Here is a 16,832-nt window from a genome sequence, read left to right on the forward strand (position 1 = left end):
GGGGCATGGAGGTCTATCCTCCTTATTGTGCATAATACCAATCAGTTGGTAGTAGGGTGGTGGCATTCTGCTAGTGTTGATGGCATAAAAACCCTTCCTACTGCAGACCTGATTTATAATTCTAGATGTCATCAGGTGTTGGATGTAGCACTCCACCATATATTGCAATTTGCCCCTCTGGCTGAGGCACCCTCCTTTCTACCATCTTCTGGATGTCAGTTCCCAGGGAACAGGCATTGGTTTGAGCTGGACCAGCCACATAAGTCCTAACATGTGTTTGGATGGTACCCATCTCCTACTCTGCAGACTGGACAATAAATTTCTCTTCCCTGCCTCTACCCATTTTTGAGGTGAAAGGTAGAGGACCCTCTTCCTACCACAGACCTGATGTACAATTCCAGCTACCATCAGGTGTTGGTTCCATTTCTGGTCTGTCATGTCCTAGCCACTCTACACCAGGGGGTCCCATTTTTTCTGTAGTTTTTTCTTTGAGTCCCTCCATGTTTCTGCCATTTTTGGTGACACATTACTAATGGGTGAAGAGTATACTTGGCTTAGAAGTGTTGCAGTCTCCCTTGAGTTTGTTGTTTTTCATTCCTTTTCATACCCCATGATTTTCCTTTGAGTGCTTCCTAAAGGTAGATCATCTTCTCACCAGCCCTCCATTGGTTCAATGTGGGATTCTAGCTTTTGTTAGTAGAGGTAAGATATCATATCAGAAGTTAACGGTTTCCGATAGATACTTACCTCCTTCAACGTTTCCCACCTATCTTCCCCACTTCTGGTGTGGTTTGGTGTGATCTGACTGATCTTGAAGTGTTTAACAGCTCCAAGATTAAAGAGGGCACTAGTTACAATAGGGGTAGTGTCACATTCCTATTTGTGGAGGGTTGCTACATAATTATTTGTAGGTTAGTATGCAGAAATAAATGGGAGTATCAAGGCTACTGGGGAGTAAAAATTTGCCCCAATAGAGGGCAGTATAAATGGAGAAAGCTTTTTGTGAGTAGGTAAGTATCTATCAGAAATAAATTTTCAGTTTAGGAAAATGTTAAATTTCTTATTGTTGCATAAAATTAATGAAGCTTCTAGCCAGTAACCCACCCACCTGTCTTTTAGATTGACAGTTGTCTGTCAAAACAGGTAAAAACTTGAAAATATGTGTTAAGACAAACAAAAATATGAAATAAATTTCAGTTCAACCAAAATATGTTTGTCTACAAGACATAAAAAATAATAATTTTCAAACAATAACTTTAAGCAATTTCTTATTAAGGTTACATACAGTTGTTGAATAATCATACCTTATTTATAAATGATGCTTCTGTGCATGCCAGACATTTATAGTGGTTGAACTGTACCTATAGAATTAAAATACCTATCTGAAATACATAAATTCCAAATTGAGAATGAGTAGTTTTAAATTCTACAGTCAATGTATACCTTAATGACCTTATAAGAAATACACCAGAATGCATCTCACAGCTTCTATAATTTTAAAACTTTCTGGGGGTAGCATATTCCCAGGACCAGCCTTAGAAGTTTGTACTTTCAGTGCTTGCTTTAAAAAAAAATTTAAACAGCCATTTGTCAAAACCTGGCTAATACCTTGAAGTAGCATTGTATTATAATTTATACCCTCTGTTTACTATGATTATAGACCTCTGTGAGTGCTAAAAAATTTACATCAATAAATTGCCAACAACTGAATTACAAAGTTTTCTCTCTTTCACATTCAGGAAGATGAGAATGAAGAGGAAAATTGTAGAGGATCAGTTGTATTTTTGTGCCTGTTATCTAACAGTTATGAGTAATCACTCCTGAACAACAACACTCTTTAGAAGGCTAGCAGCCAAACCACTTGTACTGCCAGGTGCAGTGTGAATTTTCTTGATGGAGTTAATCCCTGGAATAGAAGAAAATCATTGCAAGGAATATGCATTCAAATTGTATACTTGTTAGTTTTACTAAAGATAAATTTTTGAAAGCAAAATTTTTTTATGAACTAAGATTTGCTTTTGTATTTCTGTCTTAAATTCATTGCTAGATAACAAGTACAGATTGTTGCAAAATCTTGTTGAGTGGAAGGTTGCTAAAAGCAAATCATTGGTACTGATGTGTGACTGAACAGATGGGCTGATATGAAGAGAGTCCCTTTAATCAGCTTAATTTTTTTTATTTTTTTTTGCGTGTGGAATCTTATATTGATGCATATATGATGATGATGATACACTTTGGAGCCAGAGAATATCCATGCTTTGGTCATTTATCATCCAAGCATTAGCAAGTTTCGATGGCAACTACTTAAAGAAAAATAGCCTCACCTCTTCATCTTTGGCTGTCTAGCTTATGTCTTAAATCTTCTTGCAATGATTTGCAAACTTGAATCTGTGAGTAAACTTATTGAAAAAATGAAACAGATTATTATAAAGCTATACTTGTAGAAACATTCCAAGTTAACAAGAAGTAAAGACAATGATTTTTTTACTCCTTGGGTACTGTTTAGAGATCATTAATCAAGTACTTTCAAAAAGAAATTAAAACAGAGGAGCACTTTCAAGTGGTGATGACAGATTATGGGTTAGCATCATTATCTCTTGCTCACATCCACAAAACATAGTGTATGATGTTTTCTGGGTTCAAATGAGTAAGTGGTGAGTATGTTGCAATCTGTCTTGTATTCTGTAATAAAGCTTAAAAGTAACAAAACAATGCTGTCTATTTATTCAGGAAGATAAATCAGTACTACGAAGCTTCTTTGCTGTGATCATCCATGTCAGCAACTAAGGAATAGTGTTTGATGATGGTGTTCCCAGCTCTTGCTGTGTGTTTTGCTTTCATCTTGTCTATCAATTGACGTATACTGATTGGGCCAAGGTAGAGAGCTCGAAATTTAGGGGAAAATGAGTAAATGGAAGCCATAGACATTATCAAGAAGGTAGCTGAGCTGATAACCATCTTGGATATAGTGGCTGTTTTGTGTTTTTGGTTGCATACAAAGCTAGATACATATTAAGTAAGGAAAGAGTGAAAGTTAGCTGTCATCACAGCATTTTTAAATTGAAGTAAATAATTTGTGAGAGTCAGCAGTTATCTAAAGTTACTGTGTGAGTGTTAAGCATTCCAACTACTACAGCTGCTTGCAAATGCAACTGGAAATCATTCAATAATGTAAAATTGAAAAAGCAAAACTATCTTAGAATGAGAACAGGCCAAACAACTAAACTTGTTAATATGCTCTTTAATCTAGCAAAAGAAAAAAATGAGCAGCTTGGATTGATACTGAAGAGCAAAATCTGGCATCAGCGACTGTTAATGATAGTGGGACTAAAACCAGAAAGAAATAATTGAGGATGAAGGATCGAGTGAGGATAAAATTAATGAAGACAGCAACTCAAGCTGACAAAAGAACAGTGATTCAGTGTTGTGGTTTAAACTATTTACTTTGTTGTAATTGTTCAACAATACTATAAAATTAAATAAAAACAAGGAATATTCTAGAAAAAAAGTAAACCTTACTTTTACATATGTATCTATGCTTAATGATGCTATGAAAGTTCCTCAATAAAGAAGTTACTGGACTACATAGGTGTCCAACATTTACATTATTTTTTACTAAATATATTTTTGGCATTGGCACATTAAGTGCTCAATAAAGTATTCAAATTTGGAAAGAAGATGTTTCATAAATCTTTCAACATGATACAGCCTTAACTAAGCCTCTGATGGACCCCATTAGTCACATTTTTCCCCCTTCAGAAAATGCCCATTCATCATTGCTAAAACTTTTCACACCAGGCAGCCAAATGTCAGCTCATCTCTTGACTATTACACAAAATATCTAAGTGTCTCATCTTACTGAACATAGTTCATTATATCAAAAACTTTCTGAAAGCCAGCATATACAACATCAACTGAGAGCCTGTATCAAAAAGTCCCAATTATTTGTTTAGGCAAGAAATATGTTTTTTTTTTTTAAAGTGTCTGGGAAGGATCCAGTAATTTGCAAGTCTGTTAGTTAGACTTTTGTTGGTACCAAGATTTTGGAACCTGTTGTCACATGTTATGGTACAACAGTATTTTAAAGTTACTATTTAAATAATGATTCTTGAAATAGTTTTAAAACAAATAGGGATCGCATTAGCAGTCCTCTGAGAAATAAGTTGGACCTCACTATCTCTCTTGTATGCTTCTGCTATCTTTCAGTTACTCAGTTTTTACACATCAAACCTACTTTAATGTTAAAAATATATTACGTAGTATATGTCAATTTAAGTGATCAATAATAAAAAATGGTTTTGGAAGTAGAGTTGAGAAATTAGTGGAATTTGTTGATCAAGTAATTCTCAAACTCATTAATTGATTACATTGAACTAATCAATTATTCTCACATGAAACTTGAATAATTTGAATAATTGAAAATGGTAATAATTGGTTGAATATTTTTGTGAGCCCTAACTAATTGATTAAGCTGAACAACTATGAATTAATTGAAAATCATAATGTAATATTGTGATTACTTGAATGGTTGGAATAATCTAAAGCAGTAATAAATGGTTTTTTTTTTTTTAGATCTGGAGGTGTAGTAAAATGCTCAAAAAATAAAGTTAAAGCTTTAAATTTTTAAAAATTAAATTATGACGAAATCAAACTACAAGATAAAATTTCATGCTACACATACTTTAATATGAAATTAGAAAATAAAAAACTATATGAAAAAAGGTTTGCTGAAAATGTAAAAATGAATAGTAAGGATTTCTTTAAATATATTATGGGTAAGCAAAATGACAGGATGGGAGTAAGGTTTTTGAAGGATGATACAGGCATACTAATATCCAATGATAATGAAATGATTGCATTATTAAATTCTACATTTTCTTGAATTTTTGCTAATGAAGATATAAGCAATGTTCCTTAATCTGACCAGTTGCTAGATGGAAACAAGATTGAATAATGTGATCAAATTAAAAAAATTGGAAGTTAAAAGAATGGTAATGCTCTTGGGCCAGTTAATATTTACTCAATGGTTTTAAAAGAGGTTAAGGATTGGATATGTGAACCACTTGCTACTATTTTTTCTTAGTCCTTGAACAATAGGCAGATGCCAGAAGATAGGAAGTTGGCTTATGCAATTTTTCTTTTCAAGGGAGGGGATAATCATAGTAATTATAGGCCGGTAAATCATACGCCAGTGATAGGAAAAGTTTTTGGAAGTTTGATAAAAGATGATTTACAAAGTTGTTTACTAAAGTTTAAAATTTTGTTGAATGGTCAGCATAGTTTCACTTGGGGAAAATCTTGCCTTACTAATCTTTGACATTCTTTGAAGAGGAACATCACTGCTTATGTAGATGAGGGCATGTTTGTGGATTTGGTGTATCTGGATTTTCAAAAAGCATTTGATAAAGTGCCACATAAAAGGCTTGTTCAAAACGTTTTCTCTGTAGGTGTGGGGGATAGGTTGGCTTATTGGATAAGACACTGGATGGAAAGAAGAAAGCAATGGGTTGCAAATGGAATTCAGTCATGTTACAAGTAGGGTACCTCAGGGCTCAGTGTTAGGAACTTTGCTCTTTTATAAATTACATCATTGACATAGATGAAGGAATGGTCAACAAATTATTTAATATTAAAAGTTTTGTGTGTTGCTGGCTGTGGGAAGGTTGCTACTGCTTTACAAGAGGATTTAAAATATTGGCTGAATAAGTGGCAAATGACTTTTAATTATAGTGAAGGCAAGGGTGAATTATAAGTATAATTTTAATGGGAATATCCTTAACAGTGTTATGACAGAAAAATATCTTGGTTTTCTGGTTGATCAGTCTCGTAAGCCATCCAAGCAATGTACTGTTGTTAGTGGTAAGGCAAATAGAGATTTAGGTTGTATCTATAGAAATATTGAATACAAGTCTAAAGAGATTATAATGTCATTGTATAAGTAATTGATTAGACCACATTTGGTGTATTGTGTTCAATTTTGGGCTTCTGACCTTAGAAGAGACATTGAATTGTTGGTAATGGTTCATAGGAGGACAACTAGAATGATACCTAGGATGAAAAGATTGTCATACAATTTCATTGAAATTGTTTTCTCTTGAAAAAAGAAGTTAGAGTGGATCTAATTGAGGTATTTATGAATATTAAGGGAATTAGCAATGCTGATGCATCATCTTATGATGAAAACATAGGACAAGAAGAGACAAACAAACTTTGGAAGGGTAGGAGTCATCTTCAGCTATGACAGTTTTATTTTTCTAACAGGGGATGGATTGCCTTCCTTTGTGGTAGATGCAATTAATTTAAGGGATGGATTGATAAATATCTGAATGATAAGGGCTGGCTTTGAGTGTTTTACTTTTATTTTAGAGTTTAGTATAGTGGATGGGAAGCCTAGATGGACCAATAAGCCCCTTTTCATCTGTAAGTTGTATGTGCAAGTGATGTAGACCAGTTGTTTCTAATATTTTTCACTCCACAGATTGGCAAAATTTTTGTGAAATGCTTACAGGTGCCTAGGAGTACTTTGGCTTATAGCTGTTGTCTCCTAATTTAGATTCTTCAAAAGGATTTTAAGTGAAAATTATGGAGCTCACTTGTTTTATAGTGAACTATTATTAACACATATACAGAGTATATATATTTCATGAAAATCACATCATTCACAAGACTTTTTTTCACTGGATGCTTCTCTGGGCTAACAGAAAGATGTCCATAGATTGGCACCAGTCTCTCAAGCAGCAATTGAGAACCACTGATTTATTTAGTATATTATATAGTTTCTATCTGCTTTAGTAATATAGGAATTTAGAAAAATTGTTTATTTAGTTTGAGGTGTCTTTGTTCTGTATAGTAAATAATGCTTAATTTGCCTGAGAGGATATTGCCGTATCATATAGCATCTGGATTAAAAGGATTAGTGACCATAATATTCTTTGCTCGCTGAGTTGACATTGTCTAAATGTTACAGTCAACCATAGTCTAAATGTTACAGCCAATCAATGTTGTGAGAGAACAAGGGTCACAATGTGACACTGATGACTGGCAAAAGAAACCAGTTTTATTTGTTGAATTTAGATCTTCTTTTTTTGTTCTATCTGGAGTTTTTCAGATAAAGAATTACTTTAATCTCATCGTGTTTAGTTTGTCCTTTGTTCTATATAATAAATAATGCCTATTCTGCCTGAGAGGATATTGCTGTATCATATAGCATCTGGATTGAAAGGATTAGTGACCATAATATTCTTTGCTGGCTGGGTTGAAATTGTCTAAATGTTACAGTTAACCATAGTCTAAATGTTACAGCCAACCAATGTTGTGAGAGAACAAGGTCACAATGTGACACCGATGACTGGCAAAAGAAACCAGTTTTATTTGTTGAATTTAGATCTTTTTTTGTTCTATCTGGAGTTTTTCAGATAAAGAATGACTTTAATCTCATTGTGTTTAGTTCAACAGAAGTCTATTTTGAGAGGAGGAAAGAAAGCTGTGGAGTTAATCATAATCCAGTAGACTGTCTTTTCATGTGCACAAATATGTATGCTGCATTTTCTTTTTTGCTTCATAATAAAAATTGTATTAATTTTGTCAAACTTGTCCATCTCATTATTTCAAACACACAAGAAAAACTGTAAAGTTATTAGTTTCAAATTGTTCTCCTTATTTCTTGGGTGAATCTGCTGTTATTAGTGAAAATGTTTCCACCTGAAAATACCACATAAAGACCTTTTGTTTCACAAAGATCCTCATTACACAAGAGCTGTTAGGTTTAAAGAAGGCAAGAATCAGTGACCAAAAGTCAATATCAGAGTTAGAATTTAATTAGAATATAGTTGAAAAAACAAAATGTTCTGACACTAGTTTTAACAGTCTATTTATAACTCAAATGTTTTAAATAAGATATCATTCTAATATCTCTTTTCTTTATTCTTCCCAATATGTTGTCTTTCCTGGTGTAAATGGATTAAAATTGCTATCACTATTCTTAAGAAACTCTTGTGGTGATCTTGTACCTTGCATGTTCTGAGATAGATGAATGCTTTACTATTTTAGTTAGTGAGTTAACCCTCAAGCAGCTTTTAGTAAGACATTTTTTAACTTTGCAAACTAACTGACTTGTGTATTCTGCTCATAAATAAAGCCATTCTTGGGTCTGATCTCATTGTCATGAGGTAGTCCTACATTGGCACCAATTCTTCTGTGTTATTCTGACTTTTAACATATCCCAGAATTGAACTCTGGATCTTTGGATGACAGGTGAGGACTATTAACTGAGCTAAAGGAACTACAAGTATGGTGCTTTCTAATAAATCAAACTATTTGCTATAACGATAACTTTCTGTGAAAATATCTCAGCATTCTATTAGATCCATTTATTATACTTAAACACAAAGCAAAAGGCTTCAAATTTTTTTAAAGCACACCCAAATTTACATACCTAAAGAGTATAATTTTACATGATTCTGTGAATGCTGATTTAGGTTTCTCCTGTAATTTTGGTTGTTAGAAATATATGAACTTTAAAAATAACAAGTCAATACATTAGACTTAATACATTTGAGGTAGTTTACATGTAGATGTGAAAAGAATGTGATGTCTTCTGAAAAGCATACTTCTGTAATAGAAGGAAAGCAATGATTGAAGTAGTTTCTAATTTTTATTTTTGGACAAATTTTGTATTTAAAAGTAAAGATGTTTTAAACAGTGGTAGTTACATAATTTTGTATATTACATATAATGATGTAACATTCATTGAATTTTTTTCCTTTTATTGTAATAAAGAACTCCAAAGAAAGATGTGATGTGGTTTTATTGGTCTTAGGTTGAACCAATCAGGATTGAAATGGAGTCAATTCAGATGTCAAGTGATGAAGAAAAACATGAAATAATAGAAACTGCTGAAGATATTCACAACCCTGAATGGAAACAACACTCCAAACATATCTTTATCCTCAGTGAAGCAGGAAAACCTATTTATAGTCGGTATGATGCATGCTTCATATTATACCCTGTATATTCTAGTAAATTTCTTAGTTGTAATAAGTTACTTAAACTGAATTAGAATTAAAACTAAAATAAATGTACATATGCTCAATACATATTTTGTCTAAGATAATTAATACTATTATAGAGCTTCAATGAGAAAGTACAGTAACTTTTCAATTTATGTTGATCTGATATAAAGTCACTAAGAAATTAGGGAACAATATCTGAAATAAGTTGGTTAAATCAGGTTTAATGTTATTTTTGGCAGCGAATGCCAAAAACAAAAAATTCAAACCACATGTATCATAACAATAAGTAGGTGCACTGCACAGGTATTTTTCCACTTGAGGGAGTCAGATCAAAACCAGCCTGCCCGCACTTCGCTCTGTTTCAGTCGCAAGTTGTCTGTCCTATTGGTCAGTATCGAGTGATATTTCCTTTGATTATTTTTGTGCCAAACTATCCAAAAACCCTTAAACATGAGTGTTCTGTGTTGATGTATTTATTTTGTGTCTTTATGTTGGGTTAGATTAAGTTTGGGTGTCCTAAAATTAGTCTCCAGGAATTCATCCTCCCTTTATAACACTAAATCAATGGGAAAATAGCAGCTGATTTACGCCAATCCACCTAACATTGTATTTTCTAGGAATGAATCCCAATGTAAATGGGAGAGCTACTATATATATCTTGTATCATACTTGAGTTTGAATTATAACAAAAGAGTAGTAACATTTTCATTCTATTTCCTAACATTTACTGTTTATACACTTTGATGTACATTGTAAGCTATATACATTATGTTAGTGTAAGTCTAAAAACAGTTTTATGAACATTAGTTTTACTATACTTCTAAAGTTATGTAATACAGATTTCATTAATATTTTTATAGAATTTTCATTTATGTAGAGTAATTATTGTTTTATTTGTTTGACTTTAAAAGATGGATGTAATGATCTTTTTTTACACACACTCAGTGTATTTTTTCATATATTTAACAGATTTGGAAGTGAGGACAAATTAGTAACGTTAATGGGAGTCATGCAGGCTTTGGTGTCCATTGTTCAAGACAATGGTGATGTGATTCGTTCCATACATGCAGGAGATCATAAGTTTGTCTTTCTTGTTCGGCTTCCACTTATTTTAGTAGCAGTAGCGAATACTAATGCTTCAGCTCCTCAGCTTGTTGTTCAGCTTAACTGTGTGTACAACCTGATCCTGTCGGTATTAACTTCCACTCAACTGTGCAGTATCTTTGAACAGCGAAGGAACTATGATTTAAGACGCTTACTAGGAGGAGCAGAAAAATTCCTGGACAATTTGGTGGACACAATGGACTCAGATCCAAGTTTCTTATTGGTTGCTGTTCGCTGTTTACCACTAACAAGCGCTATTAGAGACACGATTAGTCAAAGTATTGTTCAATATTGTAGCAAAGTTAAGGTTAGTTGTATTACATTGCTTAGTTAAAAAGAGAAAAATTATCAATTTGTGGGAAGATTGTGTAAGTGTGTACAATTATGCAAAGAATATGTGATGTATTTCAGTCATAATATGTGTTAGTAATCAAGACAAATCCTCAAGTCTTTAAGAAAAAGTTTAGGCAGAGAAGACTGTACTTATTGGAGATGTCTGTGGACTGTATTTTTTTGGAAGTCAATGGACATTATTTTGTACTTCTGGCACAGATCCTCATAAGGGGAAGATGAAGATCTGCACTAGCAGCTTGAAACGTCATCCAGAAACTCCTAAGGCAGTGCAGTTCACAGATGTCATCAATAAAGTAAAGCCTTAAATCAGATTATATTTAATTCAAATTTGTATGCCACTTAACTTTATTATGAAGTATTTTGAGTCAGTTTTGAGATTTGTACCTTAAATTGTGATTAAATTACTCCAGCTTTTGAAATATAAATCATGGTCATGTTTATAGTCCGTAAAGTGAATGATAATTCATTGTAATGTCTTTGCATTGAATTTTAGCTCAAGTATCTGTATTAAAACTAGGAAATTTGCTTTGCATGTTTCAGATGAGGGTAGATAACTGATTAAAGCATCTTTTAACTTAACAGATTTATCTTCCAACAGTATATCTAAAGATAAATTCTAATGTGCAGTTATTTATCAACAGAATGTTGTGTTTGCCATCCTGGTTGCCAAAAACCAGCTTGTGACAATTGTTCGAATGAAGAAATATTCTCTTCATCCATCTGATCTTCATCTTGTTATGAATCTTGTAAATTCTTCAGATAGTTTCAAAGCAGCAGAATCGTGGACACCAATTTGTTTACCAAAGTTTGATTCCAGGTATGATTTTTTATATGAATGATGCTCTATTTACCTATTTCTTATTTTTCTTAATTAAAGAACTTAACAAACATGGGGTGACATGGCCTAGTAGTTAAGACGCTCAATTCACAATCTGAGGGCCATGAGTTCGGATCTCTGTTACAGAACATGCTCACTCTTTCAGCCATGGGGGGCATTATAATATGATGGCGAATCCCACTATTCATTAGTAAGAGTAGCTCATGAGTTATAAAGGACAATATTCTATAAGATGGGAATTTTGACCACTCTTTGAATTTTTTTATTCACATATGTTGTGTCACTTTATCCCATTAATGTTGAAAAAACACAAAAATAACCAGAATATCGTTTTTAATCTTGCCTATAGAAATGTCACATATCACATATCGTGCATGCTAAGTCTTCACATTCCACCTTCATTCATTGCCAGATTCACTGGAAATGTCATTGATAATTGTTGCAGCATCCTGAACACCTTCAGACTTGAAAGCTGATCTTGAGTCTTTGTTTGAGCTATATAAATCATATTACTAAAGCTATGTGTGCCCAGCACTCCACTACTATTACTCCTGTATGATACAGGCAATACCAGACTAGGATAGGTGGGCTTGGATCTTTGCATGAAAAAAGACCATTCCTTTTACTGCTGATGTACATCATACACTGTGCATGTATGATACCTCTTGCTTCAACTTTTATAGATCTGGTATCAATGGCAGTGGACATTCTTCAGAAAACTGCCCAAAATCAAATCAGCAATTCCCCACATCAGTCTTTTTCATGCTAATATTTCATATTATACAATCTGCTATGGTATATTGGGTTGTTTATCCATTTAACCATGTGTTCTGTGACAGCAGAATCATCTTTTGTGTTTTGTTGAGAGCAGATGGATAACAATTGCAAAGAATAATTTCAATTCTCATTTATTTTCTTATAGAAGGAGTCTGTTGATTGATAAACAGCATGTCCAGTAGCATCTACTGTTTTATGCAACTGCTTAGTGCATCAACAATTATTGCACTTTTATGACAAACTTTGAAAGATTAGATTTCTCTGTAGGGGCTGATTACACCCATTTTGTAGAAATAATGACATCTTAGTTTTCATACATTTTCTGAAGGAGATCCAACACATCCATATAAAAAATTTATCCACAACATCCCTGTCATGTAATTATATCTCAGCACTTGACAATAACACTGGCCCGATAGCTTGGGACAAGTTGCTAACATGACACACTAGTCTGACGGAGCTAGTGGCTCAATAATGAGTATCTGTGTTATCTTTTAAATTTTTGATATATTCATTTGTTGCTTTTTCATGGCAAAATGGTGATATCAGCTTCTCAAACTTCCATACTGAAGGTGTTATTCCAAGAGCACAAAATGAATTAATTTAACAGCCAATCAGCAAATTCTTTTCTTTCTTTGTTGATCAATATAGGCACACTGCTTAATTTGTTTTGAAGGTTGTAATCATGGAATCTTATTAGTCCAAAGCATCTTGGGATGTACATTATTTTTACAATTTAAGCCATTTAATTACTTAAATAGATTAAATATTATTTAGTAATTCTTTTCAGTATTTGAATTTTGGACATTTTAATAGTTGTGAAAAAAAAAATGGTGTGCAAATATCATAAGTTATATTTTAGGATAGATGATCAGGTTAAGGTCTTAACTGTCTAAATGAAAATAGTTCAATTAGAATTTCTAACTGCCCAAACAACAACCTTATTTTTTATTGTAATCATTATTAATTAAATTTTTTAAATGTACTAGCTACAACAGACCTTTAACTTTTAAAATGATGATCTACAATTGTAACACTTGTACCATAGTTGAAATTTTTAAGAAAGGTTGACACAATGTACAACCAACAAATCAAACAAAAAATCTAGGCAACTTTATACAAATTTTCTATAAACACTTTTCATGTACCTGCTCACTGCTGACTACAACTTTCACCTCCTTATAGGTATTGTGATATTTGTGGTTTGTGTCAGTTAATTTCAGCATTTTTCACATTGTAACACAGAAAAGAAAATTTCTGTTATTATGAAAATTTGGAGCTAGGATACAGTTAAACTATGAGTGATAGTACAGGATTTTAAAACACCTTGATAACCAGCCCCTGTATGAGCTGCATCAACTTCTGACAGTGTTTTAGAATGAGCACAGTAAGAGGATCAGTTGTCTTTGGATGCTGTAAGTACACCCTCTTACATGACCAGTGATATGACTGAGAGATTATGCTACCAGTCCTCCTTATCTTGGAGAAAAATACAATGGGCCAACTCCACCACATTTGCCTGCTTTTCCAAAGAAAAGGTTTGGAAAACATAGTCATTCTTTTTTTGTTTTCCACAATACCAAAATTTCTTGGATTAAATATTCAGTTCAACAAGATGCTGTTTTCTGCTTTCTGTGCTGAAATTTCCATACACAGATAGGCTATGTGGATGATTTGTTTACCAAAAACACCAGCAGACATTTTCTCCTTAGGGTGGTTGTTTGTGCTAATAATTAGTAATTGTAGTATTCATACCTCGTTGTAAAAAAGTGAACTATTTTTTAAAAAGTTTTTTTTTCTGGGAAGTACTGCATGGTATTGTGCTTTTTAGTCATCACAACTCATTGTATCAAAATGATTCAATGTACTGAGCTCAAAATTTTAATAACTTTTACTGAAATAAATTGTAATGTTTTTACATATTAAAAGGGCTATCATTTATTAAAAAAATAATGGCTTTGTTTAAGAACTCTTATTTTCTCAGTACAACATTTCAAGATCACATCAATAAAGATATAATCAAACACTCACATACAGTTCTAGTGAAAGTTGTATTCTTGTTGTATGGAGAGTACTTTTATTTAAAATTGTGTTCAAATATAAAGAAATTATTCTTATACATATCATAGGTATTTTTTTAATTGTCTGAAACTTGACTACCCAAAGTGTGAAATTTGTTTATGATTATTGTTTGTGGTAGTATTCAGTAGATGGCATCTCATTTCATAAGGCTCAATCACCACTTCTGGTATTGAGTTCTTATTGTATTTCAGCACAACAGATGGCACCATTGTATTTATTATTTTGGTCACATACTATATTGATGGATATATAGACAGCCATGCCATTGCTCCATTATAATAAGATTGTAAATTAGCAGTATATTTCATTGTATTATGCATTCTGATATATGAGACACTTACATTGCATATCTTGATGTTATGGCTGCTATATTATGGTAAAACATGGAGACAATACAACAATCAGCTGATATCTGTGTGTGTGTGGGTGCCTCGTGTCGTCTGCCTACTGGTGTTCTAGCTGAGAGATTGTTTATACTTCTTTTTCCCAATTGTACACCCAGATGTCAGCACATCTGAGGTCTAGTGGTCGACTCAAGCTCATAGATGGTTGTTGCTTTCTGCTGTGGATGGAAAAATTTTTGACAGCCAGTGAGAAAAGTCCATCCCCACTCTCAATGACTATTAATCTTCCATCGACTATAGTCACTTTCTTCAATGAAAGGGTTAAACACTTTTTCCCATATTTGTGTGAAATGTATGGAAAAGAGGCAGTGCTTCAGGCATAGTAAAGATACTGGTTTATTAGCTATGAAGCTTTTTGCAAGTCACAAAACTACCATTGAGAGAAACAAGGATTATCTTATGAAGGTCTATGATACAGTCAAGCTACTTTCCAAACTTAGTTTACCATCTCAAGGTCACAGTGAGGGTAAAGAATTTAAACAGAGAGGGAATTTCCTTGAATTTTGCAATTTCTTTTCAGAGTAAAATGAATATTTTAAGAAAATGCAACAGGATTATTTTAACTACACAAGCCTTGACTTTCTAAATGAAGTGTCGCAGATCTGTAATGATTTGGTTCCCAAAGAAATTGTAGGGAATTTTTTATGATGTGTTTTTTTCTAGGTATTCCGTACACCAATAATTTTTACTAGGATTATACCTTAACTTGTTTTATCCCCTGTGATATTTTCTTGGAACATTTTCTAGATCTTCAATGCCTATTTCCACTTCCAAACCTATTTTTGCTTCCCTGTGGTTTCCTTTTTTTGAGATCCTGATATTCTTTGGGTGCTCTTATCTATACTCTGTTTTGTTTTGTATCTCATTTTCTACTTCTGTTTTTCGATATTGTTTCCCCTTTTTAGTGGATCTTTACAAGATTTCTTCTTGCTCAGGAAGTCCAAATCTCTTGGACAAGTAGGTAATTAAGCCTGTTGACATACCCTTCAGGAATGCTTATTCCAATCCTTTTTTGGTATCCTTTCATTTATCTTTTACCTTGCCTTTGGAATATTTCAAAGGCCCTGCTTAACCATAATGTTGGTTATTGAATGACATTTATGCACATTTTGAGTACTTATACTTGTGTCCTGGTACATCTAGAATGTCATTCATTATCTTTAGTTCATATTTTTGAGGTATTTTTTATGTTTGGTTTTTCATTATAATGAACATGATCTTACAATAAGCAAAATGTTCATCTACTGCAGTTAATCATGCTATATAAGAACAATGTTCAAGGTCCTTTGCTGCCACTGGGACTACTACTTCCATCTTCACTTGTTCACATTCTAAAAGCTATGATTGTTCATTACCATCTGACAACATAATTTCCAGGGTAACCAACCTGAGAAAGACAAGGAGGTCAATCTTAGACTTTATGTCTTACCAGATTTTCCAAAGGTTTTCCTTATGCATGGAATAACAACTTCCAAGTTCGTGTTTAAAAAGAGCAAAAGCATAAATGTCCATTGAACCTACATTAAGAGACATGGTAGGTATGTTATATGTGATTGATACAATTTAGTTTCTTCTGCCATCTTTGTGGTGAAAAGAGCCATTGCTTTTGAGATATGGCTTATGAGCTTACTTATTTTCATTTCTGAGCCCTTTTCAACTTAAAATCCTTGTTCATTATATTGTTAATGTCAACAGTGGCATCATGGCCTACATCTTTGATGACATGCCACTGCACTTGAAGATACATATTGTTTAAATTTAATGAAATTAATCCTGTGTAACAGATAAATTATGATATTGATAGATTAACTAATTGTGAGTTACTAGCTCTTTCATTTTATGTAGTGTTTACAATTTAACAATGATCATATTCAGAATATTATATTAAAAAATATATACCTTAAGGTAAGATGCATTGGTTGCTTAAAGAAAGATTTTACAATATTGGCTATAATTAAAAGTTAAAGAAAAGTAAAAAGAAAGCTTGAATAAAAAAAGAGTAACTGATCTTTTAAATGTTGTGTAGTGTTTACAATTTGACAATGATAATGTTTGTAACTGAATATTCAGAATATTGTATTAAACAATTGATACTTAAGGTAAGTTGCATTGGTTGCTTAAAGAAAGATTTTACAAGTATTGGCTATAATCAAAAAGTTAAAGAAAAGTTAAAAAGAAAGCTTGAATAAAAAAAAGGAGTAACTAATTTTTTAAATGTTTCATTATTGAATGAACATGTGTTTCAGACTTTATTAAACGTTG

At 32.8% G+C, this 16,832-nt stretch overlaps 1 protein-coding gene across 1 annotated transcript in view; it reads left to right on the forward strand.

The window, feature by feature from the left end:
• The window catches only part of LOC106465314 (vacuolar fusion protein MON1 homolog A-like), a 43,236-nt gene that overhangs the window by 11,770 nt on the left and 14,634 nt on the right, over positions 1 to 16,832 (forward strand). Inside the window, exons 2-4 of the mRNA XM_013925524.2 lie at positions 8,819 to 8,979; positions 9,981 to 10,422; positions 11,111 to 11,286. Coding sequence (XP_013780978.1) covers positions 8,819 to 8,979; positions 9,981 to 10,422; positions 11,111 to 11,286 — 779 coding nt within the window. The remainder of the gene's footprint in view (positions 1 to 8,818; positions 8,980 to 9,980; positions 10,423 to 11,110; positions 11,287 to 16,832) is intronic.

The sequence above is a fragment of the Limulus polyphemus genome, unplaced genomic scaffold (genome assembly GCF_000517525.1).
Source record: "Limulus polyphemus unplaced genomic scaffold, Limulus_polyphemus-2.1.2 Scaffold1906, whole genome shotgun sequence".
Lineage (NCBI taxonomy): Eukaryota > Metazoa > Arthropoda > Merostomata > Xiphosura > Limulidae > Limulus > Limulus polyphemus.